Source organism: Dipodomys spectabilis, unplaced genomic scaffold, assembly GCF_019054845.1.
Source record: "Dipodomys spectabilis isolate Male_0828 unplaced genomic scaffold, ASM1905484v1 ptg000069l, whole genome shotgun sequence".
Taxonomy (NCBI): domain Eukaryota; kingdom Metazoa; phylum Chordata; class Mammalia; order Rodentia; family Heteromyidae; genus Dipodomys; species Dipodomys spectabilis.
The window spans coordinates 3,068,195-3,094,079 of NW_024870746.1; the positions used below are offsets into that span (position 1 = coordinate 3,068,195).

At 39.8% G+C, this 25,885-nt stretch overlaps 1 protein-coding gene across 2 annotated transcripts; it reads right to left on the reverse strand.

Annotated features, from left to right (window-relative positions):
* Positions 1–6,536: 6,536 nt before the first annotated feature.
* LOC122109411 (interferon-activable protein 203-like) lies at positions 6,537–25,885 on the reverse strand. 2 transcript variants are annotated; one of them, XM_042681797.1, is made up of 10 exons: positions 25,605–25,885; positions 23,020–23,305; positions 21,602–21,711; positions 20,797–20,943; positions 20,064–20,138; positions 17,890–18,054; positions 15,647–15,808; positions 9,305–9,715; positions 7,750–7,938; positions 6,537–6,927 (listed from the first exon to the last, which is right to left on the reverse strand). In XM_042681797.1, exons 2-10 carry the CDS (start codon positions 23,282–23,284, stop codon positions 6,823–6,825), a joined length of 1,629 nt encoding a protein of 542 aa, XP_042537731.1. In that variant the 5' UTR covers positions 23,285–23,305; positions 25,605–25,885; the 3' UTR covers positions 6,537–6,822. The 2 variants fall into 2 exon arrangements, with proteins under 2 accessions (XP_042537731.1, XP_042537732.1); XM_042681798.1 differs by lacking the exon at positions 20,797–20,943 and having other exon boundaries at positions 25,605–25,884.

Here is a 25,885-nt window from a genome sequence, read left to right on the forward strand (position 1 = left end):
AAGCCATACACTCTGGGAGATGCCACAGCCTAGCCCAGACCCTGGCCTTGTTCCATCACACATGATCAAAGCCTGTTGATTTGGGGGTAAACACACACACACACACACACACACACACACACACACACACACCATTTCAGATATTTGTTTCTGTTCCCTTCCACTGGTAATGTTAATCCCCACAAGTTAGACCATAAGGGGTGTCTGAGAAAAGGATGTATTTTGACTTCTATGCTATTTTGCAATTGGATATATTTCTGAAGGAAAAGAGATGTTAAGTCTAGATTCTTGGTACAGTGCTAGTGTTTGTAATTCTTGCATTAAGAAAAACTGCTAATTTCCTAAAGGTAACTGACTGCAGAGAAAAAGTGGTCAGTTTAAACCTTTGCCCAAGAGGTAGGTAATGGGTGTTACCCAATGTTTCAATGGGGCATTTAAATGCAAATTAAAGTCACTTTAGGAAAAGGAATTAAAAATGGCATCCCCTTTGTAAAAATTTGGGAAGTGGCTGGCCTCCCAAAGAAAAATTTAAAGATAAAATTGTCCTAAATGTTTATTTCAAAGTGAAAAATATAATTAGGATTACCAAAATGATTTATTCCAGTTTTTCCTTAAAAGTTTTTGGTCATAGTTTTCAGCAGGCCCACAGCCAAGGACAGGATTCTTACAAGTTTGTCAATGTAACTTTGGTCCTTAATAAGTTCCAGGTAAGACCATGCTTATAAAACTACTTCTAATGACCATATTTGTTGCTTTTAATTGAAGCAAAGTGGCCATTTGTAAAGACTTGTTGATTTGAGAACTGTGGCTCAAAGCCAGCCTGGACAGAGAAACTCCCTCTGAGATTGTCATCTCTAATCTGTCAGCAGAGTGCTGAAAAGTGGAGTTGCTTGGACTTCAAAGTGACTTAGTGCTAGCCTTGAGCTGGGGGACAGCACTCAGGCCCTGAGTTCAAGTTCAGTGACTGACCAAGAAAGCTGGACAAAGACACTCCTGGGACCTTGGCAATGATGGAACATCCAGAGGCCATTACAAGTCACTGCTTGGATGGCACAAATGGTGTCAGATCCTGGAGTCACTTAGTCTTGGCTCTTCAAAATTGATCAGAGCCTGGAGGTCATGGGGAGGTAGTTCATAAGCATGCTTTTCTAATGCCCATGTCTATCTAGCCTTGAGTTCATACCCTGTGAATGTCAACTGGGACAAGCTATTCCAGCAATGAACACTGAGACTCCCCCAGATGAGGTCAGTCCTGAAAACAAAAACCATGGAGAGGAGTAAGAGGAAATAACATTCTAACTGGAGTCACTTTACACTTATGTAGTAAGAAGACCTTTACTCAGGCAGGCAAGCCCACCTAGTCGTCTGGAGTGACAGAGCCCACCGCAACAAAATTGTTAACAAAGAAGCAACTTTATTGAGAAGGTTCCTACACTGACTGGTCAGGGCCACAGCACAGGCTTGGGAGCTGATACTGTGACCCTGAGCAGCCCCCATTCTTTTGTTTTTTAAAGGCAAAATCCATGAGGTGGATCCTGGTCATGTGCAGGTGACTAATGGGATCATAACACACACAAAGGATTGTACAGTCATACCAGCCCACACACAGGTGGCCAGCCAATAGGCAGATTTACCGTAAGCATGTGCAAAAGGCAGGGTTTATCAAAAGCAAGAGGTGTTGCCATTAGGACCCAGATTACAACCTATCTGTTTTATGGGCCAGTCTTTAACTCAACAATCAAGGTGGGTTAGGTTGTTATGAGGAGGGGGACCTAGAGGCATTCTTTCCATTCCAGGAACTAGGCTGGTTGGAGCCAAGGTCTAGTTAACCTTGTTTAAAGTTTTTTTTTTTTTTTTAAATCCCTAAAACAAAGGCAAAGCCTGGAAAGAAGCTGTACCAGCTTGAGTCTCCTCTCAGGGCCTACTTCACTTGCCCTTTCAAAATTAATCAGAGCTGGGAGATCAAGAGAAATGGTTGCTTGCCCATCTAATATCCATACCTGTCTACCTTCTAACTGGATAGAAAGTTACAGACTTGCCTTTGTTACCTGTTATTTGTATTTATAGTAGCCTCTGACTGGTTACACCTAAACTGTCCATTATGTTCTCCCCTACCCAGTTGCCAAAAAGACTCTTCCTGCCCCAAGTCCAGTTATTCCTCCTTCCCTGTAATGGGCCACAACTGGGCTTATGCTCACAAATAAAGAAGGAAATGTTGGGTGTTCTTTTTCTCCTCATCTTCATCTTCATCTTCATCATCTTCTAGTCCTCTTGAAATCCTCTCAGTGAACTTTATTAGCCTCTTGCATTCCTTAAAACCATTTGGGGAAACCTAATCTATAAGATGTCTGTGATCACAGATTCATTTCTCTATGAACTAAATGTGTTGTCCTTCTCTTGCATGTACTTCAAATATAGCTACTGGTGTTTTCAGCTTCTCAACTATGTATTTTGGTCCCAAAGAGGAACTCTGATATATGATATGGCACAAGAAAGTGAGACAGGGCGGGGACTGTAGTAGAATTACAAATTGAAACCACCTACAGGAATGGAATAAATGAGGCAAAGTATTTTGGGTAAATGTTATTTCTTGCTTTTCTCCTATAAAGACTCATTATCATTCATTATACATCCACAGGGGAATGCTTCAGATGATAATAAAGCAGACACCATGCCAGTCACCTAAGTGACTTCTCTTTTTTTTTATTAATTAGTAATTTTTATTGTGAAAATACCGTAGAGAAGGGTTACAATTACATGGGCAAGGTAATGAGTACATTTCTTATTAAGCTTTGTTGTCTCCTCCTTTGTTTTCCCTTCCCATCCCTTCCTATCTCCCCCCCCCCCCCACCCCGCAATCCCCACTCCTCCAGGCCAAAGTTGTAAAGTTAGTTTTTCGACATAACGACTTGTGCATCTCATTGTTGCAATGGGTCCACTTGTATCCCTATTTAAACAATTTGTTTTTTCCCTTCCCCTACACAAATTATACCAATATCAAATACAGCGAAAGCAAGGGTTATACCATGGGGGAAGGACATACAAAGCAACAAAGAAATCATCTTATAAATATGTTAGAAACAATCGCAAGAAAGAAGAAACATTTGTATCCTTAACTTTGGGTTCATTTCACCTAACATCAACTTATCTGAATTTTTTTGCTTGTCTCAGACATACACTAGTTATTGCAAATAAGGGAAACCATGGGACCTATGTTTCTTTGGGCCTGGCTTACTTCACTTAATATATTTTTTTCCCAAGTCTTTCCATTTCCTAACAAATGGGGCAATGTCATTCTTTCTGATGGAGGCATAGAATTCCATTGTGTATATATACCACATTTTCTTGATCCATTCATCTACTGAGGGGCATCTGGGTTGGTTCCATATCTTAGCTATGGTAAATAATGCTGCACTAAACATAATTGTGCTGGTAGCTTTAGTATGGTCTTGTTTGTGATCATTTGGGTAAATGTCCAAAAGTGGGATTGCTGGGTCATAGGGGAGCTCTATGTAGAGTCTTGTGAGGAACCTCCATACTACTTTCCAAAGTGGTTGAACAAGTTTACACTCCCACCAACAATGCAGTAAGATTCCCTTCTGTCCACATCCCCCCCAGCGTCTTTTGTTATTAGAGTTCTTGATTATAGCCATTCTAACTGGGATGAGGTGGAATCACAATGTTGTTTTGATTTGCATTTCTTTTATGGCTAGAGAGGCTGAGCATTTCTTCATGTGTCTATTGGCTATCCTTCTTTCCTCTTCAGAGAAGTTTCTCCTAAAATCTTTAGCCCACTTATTTATTAGGCAGTTGTTTCTTTGAGGATTTGTTGTTGGGGGATTTAATTTTTTGAGTTCCAGGTATATTTTAGATATGAGACCCTTGTCCATTGTATGGCTAATGAAGATCTTCTTCCAATCTGTGGGCTTTCTATTGATCTTGCTAGCTGTGTCCTTTGCTGTGCAGAAGCTCTGCAATTTCATGCAATCCCATTTGTCCAACCTTTCTTTGATTTGTTGTGTTTCTGGGTCTCTATTAAGAAAATTTCATCCAAGGAGACCTAGGGTTTCTGCTATTCCATCCTGTTATGTTTTCAGAGTGTCTGCTTTGACTCCGAGGTCTTTGATCCATTTGGAGTTGATTCTGGTGCAGGGTGATATAAAAGGATCTAGCTTTAGTTTTCTACAAGCGATTAACCAATTTTGCCAGCACCATTTACTGAAGAGGTTGTCTTTCTTCCATTCTATTTTTTTTTAGCTCCCTTATCGAAGATTACATGGCTATAGGTCTGTAGGTTCATTTCTGGGTTTTCAATTCTATTCCATTGGTCCTGAGGTCTGCTCTCGTGCCAGTGCTGAGCTGTTTTGATTACTATGGCTTTGTAATAGAGTTCGTATTGATATTCCTCCAGTACTGATCTTTCTGTTAAGGATCGTTTTTGCTATTCAGAGTCTTTTATTGTTCCGTATGAATGTTTGGATTGCCTCTTCTATTTCCTTGAAGAATGAGGCTGGAATACTGATAGCTATCACATTGAATTTGTAGATGGCCTTGGGAAGTATTGCCATTTTCACGATGTTGATCCTTCCAATCCAGGAACATGGGAGGTTTTGCCACTTTCTAACTTCTGTGTTGATTTCCTTTTTCAGGTTTTTGAAGTTTTCATCGTAGAGGTCCTTCACTTCTTTGGTTAAGTTAATTCCTAGGTATTTTATTTTTCATGGGGCTACTACGAATGGAGTTTCTTTCCTGATTTCAGCCATGCATTTTTCATTGTTGGCATACAGAAAAGCCATTGATTTTTGAGGGTTAATTTTATACCCTGCTACTTTGCCAAAGTTTTGAATCAGCTTGAGTAATTTGGGAGTGGAGTCCATGGGATTCTTTAAATACAAGATTATGTCATCTGCAAAGAGGGAGAGTTTTACTTCATCTTTCCTTATTTGGATCCCTTTTATGTTTGCATCTTGTCTTATTGCTGTAGCTAGGCATTCTAATACTAAATTGAAGAGACGTAGAGAGAGTGGACATCCTTGTCTCGTTCCTGACTTAAGAGGAAATGGCTTTAGTTTTTCACCATTAAGTATCATGCTGGCTATAGGTTTGTCATATACAGCCTTTATTGTATTGAGGAATGTTCCCTGGATTCCTAGTTTTTCCAGAACCTTCATCATAAAGGGGTGTTGGATCTTGTCAAATGCTTTTTCTCTGTGTATTGAGATAACCATGTGGTCCTTATCCTTGCTCTTGTTGATGTGATGAACTAAATGACTTCTCTTAACCACCATCCTCTACATGCTCAAGAAGACTCAATTTTAAGTTTACCTAAAATAAACTTTCTACAAGTTAACTTTTTGAAGTATTGCTGTAACTAAGAATACTATCCTCATCTGTATAAGAAGTAGTCTTTCTCCTTAGTATTGTAAATTAAGTTTGAGTTTGGAGGAAGCTTCAGTAATGTGACATCTCAGAATGAAGTCAGTTCCTCTATACTTAAGTAACATTCTGACTCTGACCACTGAATCTCTGTGAAATTCAATTATTTCACTGCAGATAAGAAAATGAGATTCCTTCAGAATCTAGTTCTCCACCTTGATCAGCATCATTGTTTAAAAGAAATCAATGTATACATAAACATTAACCTACATAGTTATATAAGAACACATGTGTGCATTTGTATGTCACTGATGGGTGCATGTGGATACACACAGAAGAATGGTTACTAGAATTTTGTTAGATAAGGAAATAAAAAAAGTCTAATCATCATGTAAGCCTATTATAATAAAAGACATAACCAGAAAGGAAACAGTCCAGGCTAAAACAATACATTATTATTCCTTAGAACTTTAATGACTCTTTTATTTCATTTATTGGGCATCAACAGCCTTGGACCTTTAGGGTAGGCAGTAACAATCCTCATTCTATCCTTCAGAACTTCTACCTCATGTCAATACTCTGCAAAATGCACCCACCTCAAGATGGAAGAACAGCCTGAAGTCTAACTCAAGCATAACTTAGCATCTAAGTGTCATTAGGAAAGCTGGTGGTTTTTTTTTTGTTTGTTTTTGTTTTCCTTCAGGTTGTTTTTTTTTTTTTATCATGTCATAAAGAGATAAAAACAAAGCAATTACCAATCTTTCAGAGAGAGAGTATGAAGTTTTTATAAATTTGATTTTTCATTTCTAGGGCTTGAACTCTGGGCCTGGACACTGTCCCTTAGCTTTTGTGCTCAAGGCCAGTTCTCTACCACTTGAGCCACAACACTATTTCTGGCTTGTTTCATGGATTTTTCTGCCTGGGCTGGCGTTGAACCGCAATCCTTAGATCTCAGCCTCTTGAGTAGCTAGGATTACAGATGTGAGCCACCCCTGGAGCCTGGCTGAGTCTATTCTTCATGATATGGGCAAAGGCCTTGAAGACCCACCTGACAGTATAAATCTAAATCATGCTTGAAGCCTGGACATCCTGACCTTATCTGCACACCATAAACTATTAGTTTTAAAGCACTTCAAAAATAGACTGAAAAGACTGCTGGATTAGCATTTCTTTAAAAAAATTGTTTACTTCAGATTATGCAAAATAGGGAATTTGGAAGACATTAAAGTACATAAAAACAAAGGAAAAAGTGCCTCTAAAATTCCATTCCCTAGAATTACAAACTGGTTTCTTTATTGACTGTTCTAACTACACATTCACACACATTTATATTTTTCTATCAATAGAAACATCATCATTGGTGACATCCACAAGACTTTTGTTTTATTGACTTATTTTCTAAGGTGCAGAAGATCAAACCTTAGCATCTGCTAGGCGAGTGTCTTCCTACTTAGCGAAATTCCAGTAGTTCGGAAGGGAGGACTGTTCGGATGTATCTTTATTTGAATCAGGGTTGGGAGCATGTGTCTTGTCTTTCCTGGTTTTAATCACCTTAAAGAAAAAAATGGTATAAGTTAGATACAGCTGGTCACACATTTCATCCATGGTCTCTTCTCCATGGCCAATTAGACCTCTCTATTCACTTTTCCCTCTCTCCTTTAAAGAGTTTCTGCGCTTGAGTTAATTACTCTTGTCAGTGGTGACCATGACATGAGCACTTACTTCACTTTCCATCTGGCGTGAGCAGAGCTCAAGCTCTCTTTCCCCTGGGGGAAAGAGAAAGGGCTGGTACACCCAATGGCAAGAGTTGGATGGATCTCAATTGGCAGGAGGGTGGGAGGGGGATACAAAAGTGATACAAGTGTTGGAAGGAAAGTTTGGGGATGTTTGATGGCCCCCCCAAACTGGCAAATCCAAGAGCATTTGTGTTTCCAGGTGCATTCCAATCTTTATAATCCTACATGAATATGACAGTTGGTCAGTGTGACAAAGAACATCAACTCTGGAGCCCTGTGTGAGCTTTATTGATGATCCACTGTGGTGGGAAATAGTTCCCTCTTTTATAGATGATGTTTTGCCCCATGAAAACACAAATTTTTATTCAGTTTTCTCTCAGCTTTGATAAAATCAACAATTCTTTCTCATTTCATTTGGAGTAACAACATCCACTGAAAATCCTTGAATTTCCTTTCTTTACTGTGACCAAACTTTCCTTAAAAAAATGATGCACAGAACATTTAAATATACAGTGGGCAAAGCTCACTTGTCACTCCACCTGTTGGGCTCTGTGTAATAGGAGCCAAATTTTTTAGGGTACTGCATAAAAAGTAACTTGTTCCCTTGGAAGAATAATGCTCCCAATGGAGGACCCACCTCCATGTAACTGTGAATGACGGATCTCAGCTGCCACTTGTCCATGCTCAAGCCCAGTTCAAAGCAGACGAGTTTGATTTTATCACCTTCCTCACAGTCAACACGAGTCAGTCTTCCAAACACCACTACTTCCATCTTCCCTGTGTTATCTTGTATTTCATAATAAGTGCACTCATTCCTCACAGTTTTCTGAAAAGAAAATTCAAATTCTCACTTCTATGAGAAAAAAGGAGCATTGGTAGCAACTTCCATCTGGACAAGGTTGAATGAAATTACAGGTGTCAAATGCCTTAAAGCTCTTTTGATCAGCAGTTCTTTTGAAACCTCTCAAGCTTTCCTTATTTAAGGTCTTTCTGTGCATGTGTTTTCCAGAAATGTGGATTCTTTCCCCAGTTTTTAGCACTACTACATTCCTTCCTTTTTTCTTTCTTTCTTTCCTCCCTTTCTTTTTATTCCTTCCTTCCTTCCCTTTTTTCTTCCTTCCTTCCTTCCTTCCTTCCTTCCTTCCTTTCTTTCTTTCTTTCTTTCTTTCTTTCTTTCTTTCTTTCTTTCTTTCTTTCTTTCGTTCTTTCTTTCTTTCTTTCCTTCCTTCCTCTCTTTCTTTTTTCCTCCCTTCCTCCTTCCCTGCCTCTCTCCATCTCTCTCTCTCCCTCTCCCTCTCCCTCCCTCTCTCTCTCTCTCTCTCTCTCCCTTTTTTTCTTTCTCTTTCTTTTTCATTTTCTATTGAAATCCCAGTTTGATCTCAGGACCTTGTATTTGCTAGCAGGTACTCTGACACTCGGGCCATACTCCAGTCCTTTCTGCTCTCTCTTATTTTTTTTAACATGATCTTACTTTTTGTTGGGGTTGGACTGGATTGGGGTTCTCCTATTTATATTTACTGCATAGCAGGGGTGGTAGGCATATACCACCATAATCAACTTTTTATTGGTTGAAATAAAGTGTTGTGAACATTTTTTTGTCCAGGCTGGCCTCAAAACATGATCTTTTCCATCTCAGCTTCCTGGGGAGTTAGGATTGAGTGTCACTGTGCCTGACTCACAGCTGAAATTTCTTAAGGAGTGTGAACAGATAGCCTTGGGATTAGTTTTTGGAGGTTCCTTTTATATCTCATTAATAGCAGAGGAGAAAGGCCAATTATGGCTCATTGTGAGCCTGAGGATGTCTATTGCAATGCTTGTATAAGTGGATTATATTCTCAATATATGACTTCTGTCTGCCATTTATTTACTCTATTCTAAACTATTCAAATGTTAAATCCATGTGATCTAGTCCTGCCATGTCAGGTTGTATCTCATTGTATTCATTAATTCTACAGCAACATACATTGTGGTCATTTAAACAGAGCAAGCAGAAAGCAGTACATGTGGGGAGACCTACACACGAGAGAACAGAACTACACAAGAGAAGAGAACTACACTTGGAACAAGTGCTGAGAAGGAGCTTGCTGAGGAATGAAATGGGAAGACTCCACTCAAGTCAACCAGTTGGTAAGTTAAGACTTCTAAAGTCTGGGACTGCAGAAGAAATTCTTCAACATAATGCTTGATCTTACCTTATACACCAAAAATGTCCCATTCACATATTTCCCTGGACATAGTGAGCAAAGGTAATTGATTTTTGGTGTTGCACTGGCGTTGTGCCTCAGTGTAGTTGGGATGTTCAGCTTCTGCTCGGGGTGCCCAGGAGACACCCCAGTGTTGCTGTATATCTCCAGGAACCCATTGTGGCCAAAATATTCTGTGATGATAATGATCCTGTTTGGGATGAACGTCACCTGCAACTTGACATCAAACACCTTCACACGGAAGAATTCGCTCTCAGTAGCCACTGTTGCATGGAACATGGTTTTCTCCCCTTGGTACACAAACAGCGGAGTGACTTTCAGCACCATCACTTCTTTGGGCTCCGTCTGGTAGCCCTGTTCACTGGAAGGTTCCTTAGGTAAAGTCGGCAGCTTTTGTTTCTACTCAGAGTGAACACAGGGAAAAGGCAGGCATTAGTAAAACTGATAAGGGGATGGGTCACTATCTAATGAGAGCCCTCACAGGCTCAATGTTGATCTAAAGTAGAATTGTTGGGAGGGGGGATCTAAAAAACAGCTGCATGGTATAACCTAGTTCATGAAGAAGAGAAGATTTAGTTAGTAATTTCAGTTAGCACTAATGGTGGACAGAGATATGTTAAAGAAGCAAATGATAAAGCCCTTTCAACAAATCAAAGTACACACACACACACACACACACACACACACACACACACACACACACACAATTAGTAGGGTAGCCACAGGAATAACCCCTAAGAGCTTTATTATTTGAACAGATTCAAGTTAAATAAAGGTTCTTTGCTGATGGGCACTGGTGGCTCAAGCCTATAATCCTAACTACTTAGGAGACTGAGATCTGAGGATCGTGAGTCAAAGCTAGCCCAGGCAAAAAAAAAAAAAGTGCCTGTGAGACTCTTATCTCCAATTAACCACTCAAAAACCAGAAGTGGAGCTGTAGTTTAAAGTGGGAGAGTGCTAGCCTTGACCAAAAGAGCTCAGGGATAGTGCCCAGGTCCTGAGTTCACGCCCCATCACCACCACCACCAACAACAACAAAGGTTCTATTGGTTTGCAGAACAGCATTCATTGAGTTGGTGAATTTGGAAAGTTAGATATGTACCATTTTGAACACTTGTCTTCAGCATTATTTTTAAATTCCAGAAGTACACTTTGGAGAAACAGTGGGTAATGTGGAGGAGGAAGTATGAAGTCAATCATAAGAATCCATGGAGGCAGCTACAGACCAGGAGAATGCTCATGGGATCCAACCTGAACCATACAGATCAAGACATGTGTGTGGTGGGGCTTACTTCTGACTTATCAATATAGCTAAATGCTTTCTTCCATGAGGAAGCACACTACCAATGGAATTTAATCAGATATGTGGCATTTGATACAAGAGAGATTCCAGAGAGTTTTGGTGTCTGTATCTACCTTTCCAAAATTTTCTAAAATGATGTTCTTGGTCTAGTTAAAAAAAGAAGGAGAAAGAATTAGCGATGGATTCTGTTTGGCTCTATATTTCTACACTCTATTTTTAACGCTACAATATTACCTTCATAGTTCAGTGAAAGAAAAACAAAATGGAAAAATCACAGGCAGATAAATGCCATCATAATGTTCTATGAACACATGTGAAAACAGAACTAGGAAAATTGAGAGGAAGGTTAAGGCTGAGAGAGATGAGGGAAAAGGATGAAAAAGGTGGCACTGATCAAGATGCATTGTACTCACAATGTGACATGTTGAGCGGAAACCCTTTTGTACAACTAAAGGTAATTAAACATTAAATAAGCAAATGTCTAATTATACCTCTTGATTATATAAATGGAGCAGAGTATAATAAAAGTTAAAATTTAAATTTATAGATGGGCACTAGTGGCTCATGCCTATAATCCTAGCTACTAAGGAGGCTGAGATCTGAGGATCATGGTTCAAAGCCAATCTGGGAAGGAAAGTCCATGAGAATCTTATCTCCAGTTAACCACCAGAAAACCAGAAGTGGAGATGTGGCTCAAAGTGGTAGAGAACTAGCGTTGAGTGAAAAAGCTCAGGGACAGTGCCCAGACCCTGAGTTCAAGCACCACAATGGACAAAAAAGATTAAATTTATATCTGATTGCTATACAAGTAATAAAAGATGAGTGACTTATTAATAAAAGATTATAGCTGGTGGCCAGTGGCTCAGGCCTGTAAATCGTAACTACTCAGAAGATTGAGGATTGAGATTTGGAGTCAACCAGGACAGAAAAGTTTTCAAGACTCAGTCTCTAATTAACCAGCAAAAGGCTAGACTGGAGGAGTAACTCAGTTGGTAGAGTACCAACCATGAATGAGCAAGTGAGCAAGAGCATGAGGCCCTGAATTTAAGCCCTGAAAAGGAAAAGATTCATGGAAAGCTCTTCTGATCCTTGTGTCAATCCCTGTCACTCTATCGTAGGAATGAGAAGTGGTTACTGTGGGTAAGAAACTTCTAATGATCTCACCAGAGGTGAGTTCTCTGATAGCTGTCTCAACCCCACAGCTTCTCAAACAGAATTTTGTGGAGTGCTTAACACAGGATCTCTCTAAGGTTCTTGACTGTATTCACAATGGCTCCTATCCTACCTAAAGCATTATCTTTATATGCCTTGTACAGCATTGCCAAGTAAGCTGGGGAATACTCTAAAATTATGTACGCCGATTGGCTTCATTGCACTCGTGAAATTCATTAAATACTCCTCACATTTGGACAGCTTGTTTACCACTTCAGGCATTCGGTACTTTAACTGTTCACCACTTTGTCCATGAAAACAAATCCCAAACATAGCATTGTCTGCTCCAAATGGTTTAAGATGACTTGCAGACATTTTAGCATCTGTACACTTCTTGGATTCAAACTCTATGCCCATGAAATGTTCAGGTTTTAAAGCTCATCAAGGCTGGACTTAAATCCTGGCTCTAATATCAGTTACCTCTGTGTGTGTGTGTGTGCGTGTGTGTGTAAATGTGGGAGAGTCTTTACCTTCTATGATCTTCAATTGTTTCATATGTGGATTGAGACAAACAATAGCACTTGCATTTGGCATTATAAAAACATGTATATAAATATGTTTCTGAATCCAAAAACTAAGTAAATGCTCAATTAGGAAACATCCTTTTAAAAATAGTTTTAGAGTATGTCTGTTTGGATGAATAGATGATTCATGATTTATAATGGTCCCTTGATGGAAATCTCACATAGGAAGCACATAAAAGAAACCCTCCTCAATTTAGGTCTGCCACGTGTAACAATGCAATTTCGTTGAGACAGTTTTGAGCTGTTGTTATCTTTTAGAAATAAATCTAAAATCTTAAGCTCTCACTGCCATAGCAGGAGTTTGACACTGAAATTGTAATCTTTGCCCAGTTATTTCTGAATTGTCAGCAGTTTATTTCCTGTTCCAGTAAATCCTCTACCGCTCTGCCCTATTCATGACTCATGCTGTTCTGTTTTGTTGATATACACACACATACAGAAACCAAAGGGAACAGTCTGTTTCAGGTTTTGAATGCCCCTAACTCTCTGTCTCTCTCACACACACATACACAAAGCACAGAAAGAACTCATAACATGAAGAACAATGCTTAAGAGAAGCTCTGATAAATAAAAGCAAAACTGTCATTGTAGTCATAGTGACACAAGGGCCTGAGGTGACAATGTCTAAACAAGGGCTTTATCCAAATCTAGTATTCTCTACAATGACTAGAAGGAGAGGCAACTCGCTTTACTCCCAAATAACCAAATAAGAAATCTAAAGGGAAATGCCAATTTTCAGAGTTAACAACAGCAAGAATAATTTTACAAGTTTAGAAAATCTATGTGTAGAAAGTCTGTCCAAGACAACTTCAAGTTTAGATGAGAACCACATCAGAGAACACTGACTTTAACATCCTATACTCCAAGCTGCTGTGGGATGGTCATTTCTGACAACTCCTATACTGGCTTCAGAACACACAGGAACCCACCAGGGTCACACAGAAAGCCAAGCTGGGTACAAGCTGGCAGCACAAGTGTGAACTCACTATTCTATTCATTCTTCTCCTGTCTTCCCCTGGAACAGGGGGAAATCTATAATTTGAGTTCGTTGTCTAATAAAAAAGGACATATGTTAATTCCAGTTGCAATACAAAGTGTTAATGAAGTAGTTAAAGGACACTAGAAGACCAATAATGGGAAGATATGATCTACTCAGAGAGAATCTGCCCAGCACTGATGGGGAAGAATTTAATAACAAACAAAGAAATGCAATTGGGGGGGGGGGAGGATGGGAAGGGGAAACAAAGGAGGAGGCTACAAAGCTTGATAAGAAATGTACTCATTATCTTGCCCATGTAATTGTAACCCCTCTGTACAGTATTTTCACAATAAAAAAATAAAAATAAAAAAATCATAAAAAATAGATGCACAAATTAGGAATGTCAACATGGTTACACACCACCTCGCTCATCTGGAAAAGCCTTATGGAACTTAATAATGGAAACAAATCCAAAACATAACACTATTCACAAATTTAATGAACATAAATTACAGATAACATATATGTAACATCTATAGTTAATATATAACATCCATATATAATAACATCTATATTTTATATATGTTATAAACATCTCACCTTTGATTAGGGAGAAATCAATTTGCATTATCAAGCACTCAAATTTCAGAGTTCAGTAATGCTGGATTCAGTTTCTTAACACTTATAATGTACACAATCTTGGACAAAATATTTAGTCAATGAAAGCCATTTTCCTGACACATGAACTAGAATAGGTGTGATGTTTGTTGTAGAGATAAATGAGACTATGTTTCTGAAGAGCCAGGCTTCAGAATTTACCACAAAATGCTCAGCACAGAAATACCAATCTGGGCATTGTTATTTTGAGGTCTCTTTGGAGATTTGTGTTTCCCTTCTGACTCATAGATGATCACTGCTTTATGGTGACACTTTGGTCATCATAAAGTCAGTGAGTACGTCTAGGAAATCTCAGATACAGGAAGTATGAGAAATATTTCACTAAAGAACATTGTCTTCTTTTCTGCAACACAAACCACTTTAATCTCACTGGTGAAGGCATCACATACATCTTTCAAAATCAGTGAGATCAAAGGAGTTGATACCTATGGTGGGAACATATGTTTCTGCCTCTACCTTTTCATGGACTGGTGCATGGTACTTAAGTTCTCCTGCAACTCAACATTTCCTAGTCAGGAAGAAAGACATACATATACTACATTTGTATATAATGTTGTGTTGTATAATGTAATATGTTATGCAATGCCGTGGTACACTGAAATGGAATGGAATGGATGAATATGATATAATTGTAAGTGCTAACAAGAAAACAACCCAAGGAAGAAAAGAGCAGGAATGTCTGATGCATCTTGGAATGGGATATAGATAAGAATTGTACATGGAGGTTGAGAGTAATTAAATTAATGGGGAAATGATTCTGAACAAAGAACACACACCATGATCTCTGACCTGGGAAAACAGCATGGAATATAAGAAGAGCCCTATAGGAGGGCCCAGAACAAAGGGGAGGGAGGAGAGGGAATGAGAGCCATGAGTCCATGCCTATTCATCTTCTATGTCTGGTCACCCTCCTGCTCTCTTTCAAAGCAACACAAGGCAGTGGTCTTCCTGAGTCAGAGGTTATTGTATAAGCACATACACTGCACATGGCAAAGGAGTTAAAAACTAGCAGGATCTAAAAATACACACCTGGTAGATGAATTATGACAATGAATAATTAAATGAGTGGGGATTACATGAATGTTTCTTTCAAGATTTGTTTTGAGAATATTTTTCGTTTATGTATTGAATGTTGAAACTGAAATGGAATAAGCAATATTATGATTTCTGAACTTCTGGTTTCCTATACATATATTTATTTATTGTACATTTTTTATTGTAAAAATGCTGTACAGAGGGGTTCCAGTTACACGAGCAAGGTAATGAGTACATTTCCTATTGAGCATTGTTGCTTCCTCCTTTGTTTTCCCCCTGCCATCCCTTCCCTCCTACCTTCACAACTATCCCCCCTCACCCCCACCAATGCTGTAAAGTTCGTTTTCAACATAATGTTTTGTACATCTCATTGTACAATGGGTCAACCTGTATCCTTATTTAAGCATTTTGTTTTTTCCATTCCCTTCCCTGAATTAGAGAAGTGTATATACAAGATTTGGGGCACCAACATCAAGTACAGTGAAAACAGAGGTTATACCATGGGGGAGAAACATACAAAGAGCCAAAAAAAATTTTCAAGATTTTGAATGTTGTAATTATGTGAAGAGGGAGAAGGGATGGGAAGGGAGAGTTGGTACCTTGGCTGTGGAACTGCTGGAAGTGGGGGGAAGACGGTTGGGAGGGGTCTGAGGCTGAGCCTGTGCTGGCTGTGTGCTGGTGGCTGAAGGTTCTTCTAGCCAGAGCTTCCTCTTGGATAGCAAGTTTCTTTCCCAGTCATCCATTTTGGTGGGTCTTTTTCCCTTTGAAGAAAAATCGATTTTTTTAAATTCTATTTTTATTATCTTTGAGTAGTTGTACTAAGGAATTACAAATCAACATATTTGTGGATGGATCAATATCACACCTTTCATCAGTCTCCCCCATTCCTTCAGTTTTCCTAATTTCATGGGATACGCATGAAGTATTGTGATATTATGGCTACATTTGCCCCAACCCTTTTTTTTCTCCATTTATTATTTTGGGATAATGATTCTCAAAGTCACAGAGAGCACCACAATGTTTTCCTTATTTCTTCTCATGCAGGATCATGACTTTCCAGCTTTCTCCAGAATGACAGCACAGGTTGTGATACTTCCCCATCCTGCCCTCTTCATGATTCATGCCAGTTTAGGCTGCTTGTTTCAGGGAAATGTAGCAGCAATGCATCAAAGATAACAGTAATTTACTTCCTGGTTTGATTCCAGAAAGTGAAAGAAATCACAGGGTAAGGAATGTATTTGAAATGTTACGCTGTAGAAAAGCAAGGATGATTTGTTCCCATGGCAGGCCATACAATGACTAGGGAACCTTTCTGGGAAGAAATGTTATGGAATGCCTGCATGGTGTGTTTAAATGTCTGAGTCCAAGGAAGCAGATGAATCAACTTTTTATCCTATGACTCATCGTGATTCCGGGAAGCATACTAGCATAAACAGCTTAACATATTTAAGCAAATGGGACCATAGAAAGGACCACTTCCAAGCATGGATCCCTAAAAAAAAAAATTAAAGAGAGGGTTGTGAAATGTTCTCATGTATCTTTGTAGTGACAAAGTGACAGTGGGTTTGAGTCTACATTCAATGACCATGCTGAGGCTTCAGTGATGACCAGCAGAACCAAGATGCAAAGCGAAACATGTTGCTAGCTCAGTGCCATCAATAAAGCCTACTGAAGGAGTTAGGAGTCATTAGAGTTAGTAACAATAGCTATGTACCTAATTTAAGAAACAGACAAATCCAAAGAAGAAAATCTATCTTCATAAAGTAGGGTGTTGGAGGCTGCAGACTGGGTTAAAAGAGTATGATTAGAATTTCTGCTTTTGCCTCATGCTCCGGTCGACTCCCTGGTGAAGTCACAGCCAAAATAGGCATTGTAGCTCAGAGCACAGGGTCATTTATGGACAGAAGAAGGGACAAGTTGGAACAGGAGTTAATATCTACAGCATGTACTCATTTTTCTTCTTCTACTTTTCATTCACTTGCTCAGGGCACCTATATCTGAACTCTTGTCTAGTTTGAAAGAAAGGCAAACAAATAGTGTAACAGTGTAATATAAACATAAGGTAATATTGCATAATCTAATGTATTGACATAATACAACGGTAACTACAAACAGAGAAACATACCAAGACCCAAGGAAGAAAACAATAGGAAGGTCTGATGCATCTTAGAATAGGATATAGAAAAGAATTGTACCTGGAGGTTGAGAGTATTTAAATCACTGGGGAAATGATTCTGAACAAAGAACACACACCATGATCTCTGACCTGGGAAAACAGCATGGAATATAAGAAGAGCCCTATAGGAGGGCCCAGAACAAAGGGGAGGGAGAAGAGGGAATGAGAGCCATGAGTCCATGCCTATTCATCTTCTATGTCTGGTCACCCTCCTGTTCTCTTTCAAAGCAACACAAGGCAGTGGTCCTCCTGAGTCAGAGGTTATTGTATAAGCACATACACTGCACATGGCAAAGGAGTTAAAAACTAGCAGGGTCTGGCAAATGAATTATGACAATGAATACTTAAATGAGTGGGCATTACATGTGTGTTTCTTTTTTTGGAGGGGTAGGGGTCCAGTAGTGGGGCATGAACTCTGGGCCTGGGCACTGTCCCTCAGCTCTTCAGCTCAAGGCTAGCACTCTACCACTTGAGCCACAGCGCCACTTCCGGGTTTTTTCTTTTTGCAGTATGTGGTGCTAAGGAATCGAACCCAGGGCCTCAGGCATGCAAGGCAAGCGCTCTACCACTGAGCCACCTTCCCAGCCCACATGTGTGTTCCTTTCAAGATTTTGAGCGCTGTAATTATGAAGAAGGAGAAAAAAGATGGGAAGGGAGAGTTGGTACCTTGGCTGTGGAACTGCTGGGAGGAGGGGGAGGAAGTTTGGGAGAGGTCTGAGGCTGAGCCTTTGCTGAGTGTGTGCTGGTGGCTGAAGTTCCTGGAAGCGAGATCTCCCTCTGAAATTGCAGGTTTTGTTCCCCGTCTTTCACTTTGGTGGTTTTTTCCTTTTTCTGAAAAAAAAAAAAGAAAGCAGATTTTTTCCCCTTTATCCCAGGATAATAATTTTCAAAATCACATAGAATGTCACTATTCCTCCTTCATTGCTTTTCAGGTAGTATGGCTCCTTCCAACTTTCTCAAGAATGGCGACACCCATTTAGATATTTTCACCAGCTATTTTCCTCCCATACTTGGATTAAAAAATCTCATTTTGTAAATACTAAAAGCCAATCTAAAATTTCCACGGCTTGGGTGAAATTGGGGTTCTGCATGTGCTGCTCATTGCATTATGACACCTTGGCCAAGCACAAAATTTAGGGTTATTTATTTATTTTTGGTAAACAATAGTGTCATCCTATAATAAAAGCAAATCCCAGAACAAACTCTGGTTTTGTTATGCTTTTTAGCCTTTCTTATCATGAAAATGTACAAATTAGTTCCTGAAGAATGTTCTCTAAAAATAAACCCCAAACAAGCATACAACAACAAAAGGGGCTGGATGCCAGGGCTGGTGGCTCATGCTTATAATCCTAGTTACTCAGGAGGCTAAGTTCTGAGGATAGTAGCTTAAAGCCAGCCCGGGCAGGGAAATCCAGAAGACTCTTATCTTCAATTAACCACTCCATAAAACTAGAAGTAGAGTTGTGGCTAAGAATTTAGAAAGCTCAAGGACAGTATCTAGGCCCTAAATTCTAGTCTCATTACCAAACAAAAAAAAAGCGGGGCGATGGGGGTAGGTTGGGGGAAGCCCGGCATGGTGGTATTCACTTATGATCTCAATTATTCATTTTAGAAGTGAAAATAGGAGACTCATGATTTAAAGCCAGCCTGGATAAAGTTAGCAAGATGCTGTCTCAAATTAAAAAAAAAAATTAAAACCACAATCTGTGGTTCACAGCTGTAATCCACGTACTTTGAAGACAGAAGTAGAAAGATTATGATCTAGGTGCTGGTGGCTCACACCTTTTAATTCCAGCTACTCTGGAGGCTGAGATCTAAGAACTCAGGTTTGAAGCCACCCTGGGCAGGAAAGTCCAAGAGACCACTCAGAAAAATCTTGAAGTATCACTGTGACTCAATTGATTAGAGTGGTAACCTTGAGGAACAGAAGTTCAGGGACAGCCGGGCGCTAGTGGCTCACGCCTGTAATCCTAGCTACTCAGGAGGCTGAGATCTGAGGATCGCGGTTCAAAGCCAGCCCGGGCAGGAGAGACCGTGAGACTCCTATCTCCAATAAACCACCAGGAAACCGGAAGTGGCGCTGTAGCTCAAGTGGTAGAGCGCTCGCCTTGAGCTGAAGAGCTGAGGGACAGCGCCCAGGCCCAAAGTTCAAGCCCCATGACCGACCAAAAAAAAAAAAAAAAGAAGTTCAGGGACAATGTCCAGGCCCAGAGTTCAAGCCCCAGACTTGCAAAAAAAAAAAAAAAGAAAGAAAGGAAGAAAGGAAGAAAGAAAGAAAGAAGGAAGGAAGGAAGGAAGGAAAGAAAGAGAAAGAGAGAAAGAGAGAAAGAAAGAAAGAAGGAAGGAAGGAAAGAAAGAGAGAGAGAGAGAAAGAAAGAAAGAAAGAAAGAAAGAAAGAAAGAAAGAAAGAAAGAAAGAAAGAAAGAAAGAAAGAAAGAAAGAAAGAAAGGAAGAAAGAAAAAAAAGAGAGAAAGAAGAATATGGTTTAAGGCCAGCCTGGAAAAAAACACAAAGCCTTATCAAAAACAAACAAAATCGAAAAAGGCTAGAATCAGGGCTCAAGAACAGGATATCCTGATGTCAATGCTCAGTACCACAAAATAAAACAAGCATTTAGCTGATCTTTTAGGAGACGTTATTGGAGGAAGTAAGGATTATTAGAAACAATAGTAACAATAACAAAAAAGGAGAAGAAAACATTGATAGTCCCTTTGTGTAGCAACTCTGTCTTCCACCAGTGTGTGAGGGCTGGAGATGTGGATGTAGCCTGGGGGGAAAGTACAGCTTGGGTCTTGAGTTAGAAATGACATTAGAGAATAGCAAATTCACTTTGCTCCTACCTTCACCGTTTGTGGATGTGGACTAGCTTTTCCTTGCTCTTTTACCCCAGACACAGATGGCACAGCATCAGGTTGCTGGTAATCCCATCAAGGCAGAAAAAAAATAAGTCAAAACAAGTCATATTATGATCGGAGTTGATAAGTAGAATTGTGGATTCACTGTTCTACCTTTGTATTCTCAACCCCTCAAGAAAGCCCACAGATTTTCAGAACTTATTGTCTAGTAGAGAAGAAAGACATCCAGGTATGGTGAAATTGTTGAATGTCCTTATCTGCTCTTCTGGGGAGGGCACTTTGATGAGGCCCTATTTGAGGACAGGGTTCATATTGTCACCTGAATGTTCAGTGCATTTGGCTGGGGAAGAGATAGGAATAACGAATAATGAAATAATGAATTTCAAAACATCCAGCATAGAAGGATCCTAGAAAACGGAATGTAACCTTACAAGTTTGGTGAGAAAGGCAAAAGGGATGAGAACAAATTGACATATGGGTAATGAATATTCTCTTAGCTTTATGCCTGCTTGTCTGGCCATGCCCTGAAAGTAGTCCTAGAAATTAGATTATAAATTGTTTCCTATATGCAGACCTTGTAAAGAGCAAAATAAGCAAGAAGACTGTGGTCTTGATAGATGTTTTTGATGAGTGATTTAATTCTATATTGTAGAATTGTAAGGCAGTACTTGTGATACTTTGTGATGTGGAGGCAAGTACTGGGACAGGAAATTGGCACCTTGATTGAGGAGCTGCATTTTGGTGGAAGAGGCAGAGAAGTCTGGGAAGAGCCTTGGGTTTTCTGTGTGCCAGTCATTGAAGGTTCCGGATTCTGACTCTGCTCCTTAATTCTTTCAGAGTCTATAGTTTTTATAGCTTTGGCTTTCTAAAAGAAAAATATTATTATTTCTAGTGCTATGGATATAACCCACAGGACTGTGTGTGCTACAAAGGTGCTTTACTACTGAACTACATCCCCAGCCCTTGGTAATGGCTACTTTTTAAATCATAGATGAAATATGGTATTTTTCAATACTGAGAAAAATCTACATTTTGGTACTAGATTCTAGTTACATTTATGTCCTTAGAAGCTCCAGGAGTTACAGTCCATTCTCTGAAAAATAAATTACCCTAAGACAAGAAGTAGACACATACAATTGCCTTGTAAAAAAAGAGTACAGGCACTTTATACATGTCATTCTTTTACTCAGTTCTGTGGTGATAGATGAGCAGTAGATGTGGATTTAAAAGGTTCAGTTTTGGATTTTGATTCTAAACATGCTTTGAGAAGCCATTTTCCTAAGCTGATCCTTAGTTTAGTTCATGTCTAAAGAAAGGATACTGATAAGGAATTATATACAATAAAGTTCATAGGAGTCCTAAAACAAAAACAAAACAACTGAACAGTAACCATAGATTTGCTAATTCTGAACCTCCATCTCATTACATTCTTGAACTGGACAAAGGACCAAGTATGTACGTGAAAATAACAAGAAGTAGTGATGGTAGAGGGAGCTTTGCCAATGGGAGCTTAGTCACATTACCTTTGGTTTCAAATCTCCATTTTTGGCAGGTGTAGATTGGGTACCACTGGGTTCATTCTGCTTCTTTTTTTGTCCTGAAGTGGTTTCTTTCCCTTTTGACTTCCTTTGAACTATTATAGTGAAGAAAACACACACACACACACACACACACACACACACACACACACACACACACACAAGTCCAGATGAATCGGTCCAAGAGAGCTGAAGCAGTTTCAGGATTATTTCTACTCAGTTTGTGCATCTGTAGTTAGCAGTAGCAAGTCAGGCCTAGGTACAGCCGAGTGATTCCCTTCACATCTCTAAAAGGAGGCTTTTTAATTTAAATGCTGTCTCATATGTATGGCCCAGAGAGGAAAATAATAATGAAATCTATATCCTCAGGAAGCAGTAATATTCATTGGCTTAATTTTTTTTGTCAGTTATGGGGTTTGAACTCTGGCCTGGGTGCTGTCCCTGAGCTCGTCAGCTCAAGGCTAGTGCTCTACCACTTTGAGCCACAGCACCACTTCTGGTTTTCCGGTGGTTAATTGGAGATAAGAGTCTCATGGGAAAAAAAAAACAAAGAGTCTCATGGACTGCGTTTGAACTGAGATCCTCAGATCTCAGCCTCCTGCGTAGCTAGGGTTACAGGCATGACCTTACTGGTGCCCAGCGATTTATTTATTTATTTAGTTTGTGAGTTGGGGGGCTTGAACTCTTGGCCTGGGCACTGTCCCTCAGCTCTTCAGCTCAAGGCGAGCACTCTACTGCTTGAGCCATAGCTCCACTTCTGGTTTTCTAGTGGTTAATTGGAGATGAGTATCTCAGGCTTACCTGTCCAGGCTGGCTTTGAACCGTGATCCTCAGATCTCAGCCTCCTGAGTAACTAGGATTATAGGCGTGAGCCACTGGCACCCGGCCTTAAATTTTTTTTTGGGGGGGGGTCTGGTAGTGGGGCCTGAGCTCTGGGTCTGGGTGCTGTCCCTCAGCTCTTCAGCTCAAGGCTAGCGCTCTACCACTTGAGCCACAGTGCCACTTCTGGCTTTTTTCTTTTTGCTTATGTGGTGCTGAGGAATCGAACCCAGGGCCTCATGCATGCAATACAAGTGCTCTACCACTGAGCCACCTTCCCAGTCCCCTTAAATATCTTTAAAATGCCCTTTTCTCTAATTTTAGATTGTCATTTTTCTGATCTTGCCAATATATTACAAGTTCTTATTCTTCACAACAACTTCTGCTTTTTCCTTTACCACCACCCCTAAAAGATACCTCCGTCCCCCCAACACCTCCAGCCACAGATCGGAAGTCACTATAGGAAGGTGCTAAGCTGTTAACTTACTGGCATCAGAGATACCCTCACTGCTGTCATTACAATGGGACAGGCACATGTCAGCTGTGATGAAGGAATTAGGAATTAGGAAGGGCTTCTTCCTTACCTTTTGACTTTTCTTTTTTAAGAGTTTGAGCGAGATCTTCAAGTCCTGGTATATCTTTGAACAATTCAATCAGTCTGCCCACTCCAGAATCACTTGGGAACTTTTCTTCCAGCAAGTCTGCCATTGTAATTCTATCACAATTCTCCTGTGTTTTTCTATTCAGTTTTAATTCTTTGGTCAGTAAAGACTTAATTAATTTAAAATGATATTCACTGATACCTTCTAATCCTTTCAGCAGAACAATTTTCTTGTAGTTATTTGCCATATCTCCAGTAATGGTCTGAGCCTACAAAAGAAAACCCGCATAGGCTATTACATATATAGTCTATTTCAAAAACAGGATGTTCCTATGTGAGTGGGTGACTCAGGCTAAGCTTGCTCACAGGTGTAGGTATGCAAAAGAGGAACTTAATTACCCAAATAGGTCACTAGGAGAACTGCTATATGGAGCGTATCCTTACCTATGGATGATGGTAGATCAGTTGGGTCAGTGGTAGGGGTGGTGGGAGAAGGTCTGGAGATGGGCAATTGTTGCAGAGTATAAAATACAAGCTGTACAGTGCTGGATTCTTTCCATCCCTCTTGCTGCTGAAGCCTAGCCCTAGACATTTGCCTAGGGCAAATGGGTTCTTGATGTATCTCACATTTCTTAGGACTGAAGTGGCCTATGTGTAAATCAACTCGCCATCTCACCCTATACATAAATGACAGTCTGCCGCATGCTGTGTCACTAAACCTTGTCAGCTCGACTCTTCCCTAATGCTCTTATTAGCATCGCCATCTCACTTTCCTCCATATCCTCCTGTGCCCCTATTCCTGTCACTTTGCTGAACACCCACATGGTGTTGTCTAGTGTAATCATAGTGATTATTGGCTAGATTTCCGGCATTCACTGCTTAACTATTTTCCTTTTAGATGTGATTACCTTAAACACTTATTTATTCATAGAGCCAGTTTTCTCTCTATAAGTTCTGTGGCTCAATTCTTCTGCAATTTCTTTAACCAAATTTCTTGCTCTTTGAATATGAGATGTACAGACACTATGTCAAAAACGAACTTTACAACTTTGGAGGGGGGAGGGAGGAGCTGGGGAGGTGGGGAGGGAAGGGATGGTAGGGGAAAAACAAAGGAGGGGGTAACAACGCTCGTTACCCTACTCATTACCCTACTCATGCAACTGTAACCCCTCTGTACAGTATCTTTACCATAAAAAAAATGTTAAAATAACTTTCAGGATGACAAACATGATCCCAAAGTGATATCTTTATCTACCATCTGATGTAGTGTGGAGCTAATGAAAAATTTAAATGTACTTAGGAAAATATTACAACACCACATATTTGAAAAACTGTATTTGTGAATACAGTTTGTGAATACAGTTTTATGTGAATAGAGTGTTTTGCGGAAAATGCAAGGTTTTTTTGTTTTTGTTTTTGTTTTTTACTATGTATGTGAGTTTTTTCTCATGTTTTACAAAACTTGAATAATACTATGAAATACAGGCCTGTGTCAAGATATACTTTTTTATTTTTATTTTTTTTTAAATTTGTATTCATTTTTTATTGTGAAAATACTGTACAGAGGGGTTACAATTACATGGGCAAGATAATGAGTACATTTCTTATCAAGCATTGTAGCCTCCTCCTTTGTTTCCCCTTCCCATCCCTTCTCATCCTCCCCCCTCCCCAATCCTCCCCGCCCCCGCCCCCCATCAAAGTTGTAAAGTTCATTTTCAACATAACGACTTGTACATCTCATTGTTGCAATGGGTCCACCTGTATCCTTATTTAAATGACTTGTTTTTCCCCTTCCCCTCCACAAATTATGCCGACATCAAATACAGTGAAAGCAGGGGTTATACCGTGGGGGAGGGACATACAAAGCAACAAAGAAATAATCTTATAAATGCATTAGAAACAATCGCATGAAAGAAAAAAAACATTTGAATACATATCTTAGGGTTCATTTCCCTAACATCAACTTATCTGACCTTTTCTGCTTGACTCAGACATATACTAGATATTGCAAATAAGGGAAACCATGGGACCTATGTTTCTTTGGACCTGGGTTACTTCACTTAATATAATTTTTTCCAAGCCTTTCCATTTCCTAACAAATGGGGCAATGTCATTCTTTCTGATGGAGGCATAGAATTCCATTGTAAGATACACTTTTTAACGAAATAATATTTCAAGATTTTTTTCACAATCCTGCCTTTTCTTTTCCTGAGGCCCTTTACTCTAGTCATCTAACTTCTTATACTCTCTTTAGCTGAGATAACCAAAATCTTTCTATAACTATCAACTTGGGCCAATTCATAGCCAGAGAATATATCTGACAACCTGCATTTTCCTTGCCCAGGCCTCAGTGGTGGAAGAATACCAGTGTGTGTTTGTTATCTTCCTCCATGAAACAACAGAATCAGGCTATTGCAGTTTTCACATCTCCAAAGGCAACTGATACCAGGCCTCCTCCCTTCCCCTCTCCATCCAAAGAACCAACACTGGTTTTCCCCAGGATGATTTTGTGGATTTTCCCAGGAAGTGTCAAAAATCTTCTGTACAGAAAACATAGCCAGGACTCACCTCTCTGGAGATTTCTTCAGCAATGCCCTGATGCTTCGATCTTCAGCTGTACAATGAATCTGGGTTGGTTAGGTGCGAGGAGAGAGAGAACTCGGCCAATCTCTCAGAATATGAACCACAGGACAGTTGCAATCTCCTGGAATGTATATCTGAAGATATCTTGAAACTCAAAACAAAAAGAGCACTGATTTGGGTCACTTAATAATTCAAGAGGGATGTTTAGCTTTCATTGTTCTGTGAGCCTGGGCAGGGTGTTGTAACACTGGACTCCTCCCAGAAAG

Excerpts from the sequence above, each read along its gene's own strand:
- LOC122109411 (XM_042681797.1), bottom strand. The coding sequence starts at position 23,284 with ATGGCAAATAACTACAAGAAAATTGTTCTGCTGAAAGGATTAGAAGGT. Across the intron at positions 20,944-21,601 it reads ATGGAGATTTGAAACCAAAG|AAAGCCAAAGCTATAAAAAC; the intron begins GTAATGTGACTA and ends TTTTTCTTTTAG. Across the intron at positions 7,939-9,304 it reads GGACATTTTTGGTGTATAAG|AAAACTGTGAGGAATGAGTG; the intron begins GTAAGATCAAGC and ends TTTTCTTTTCAG.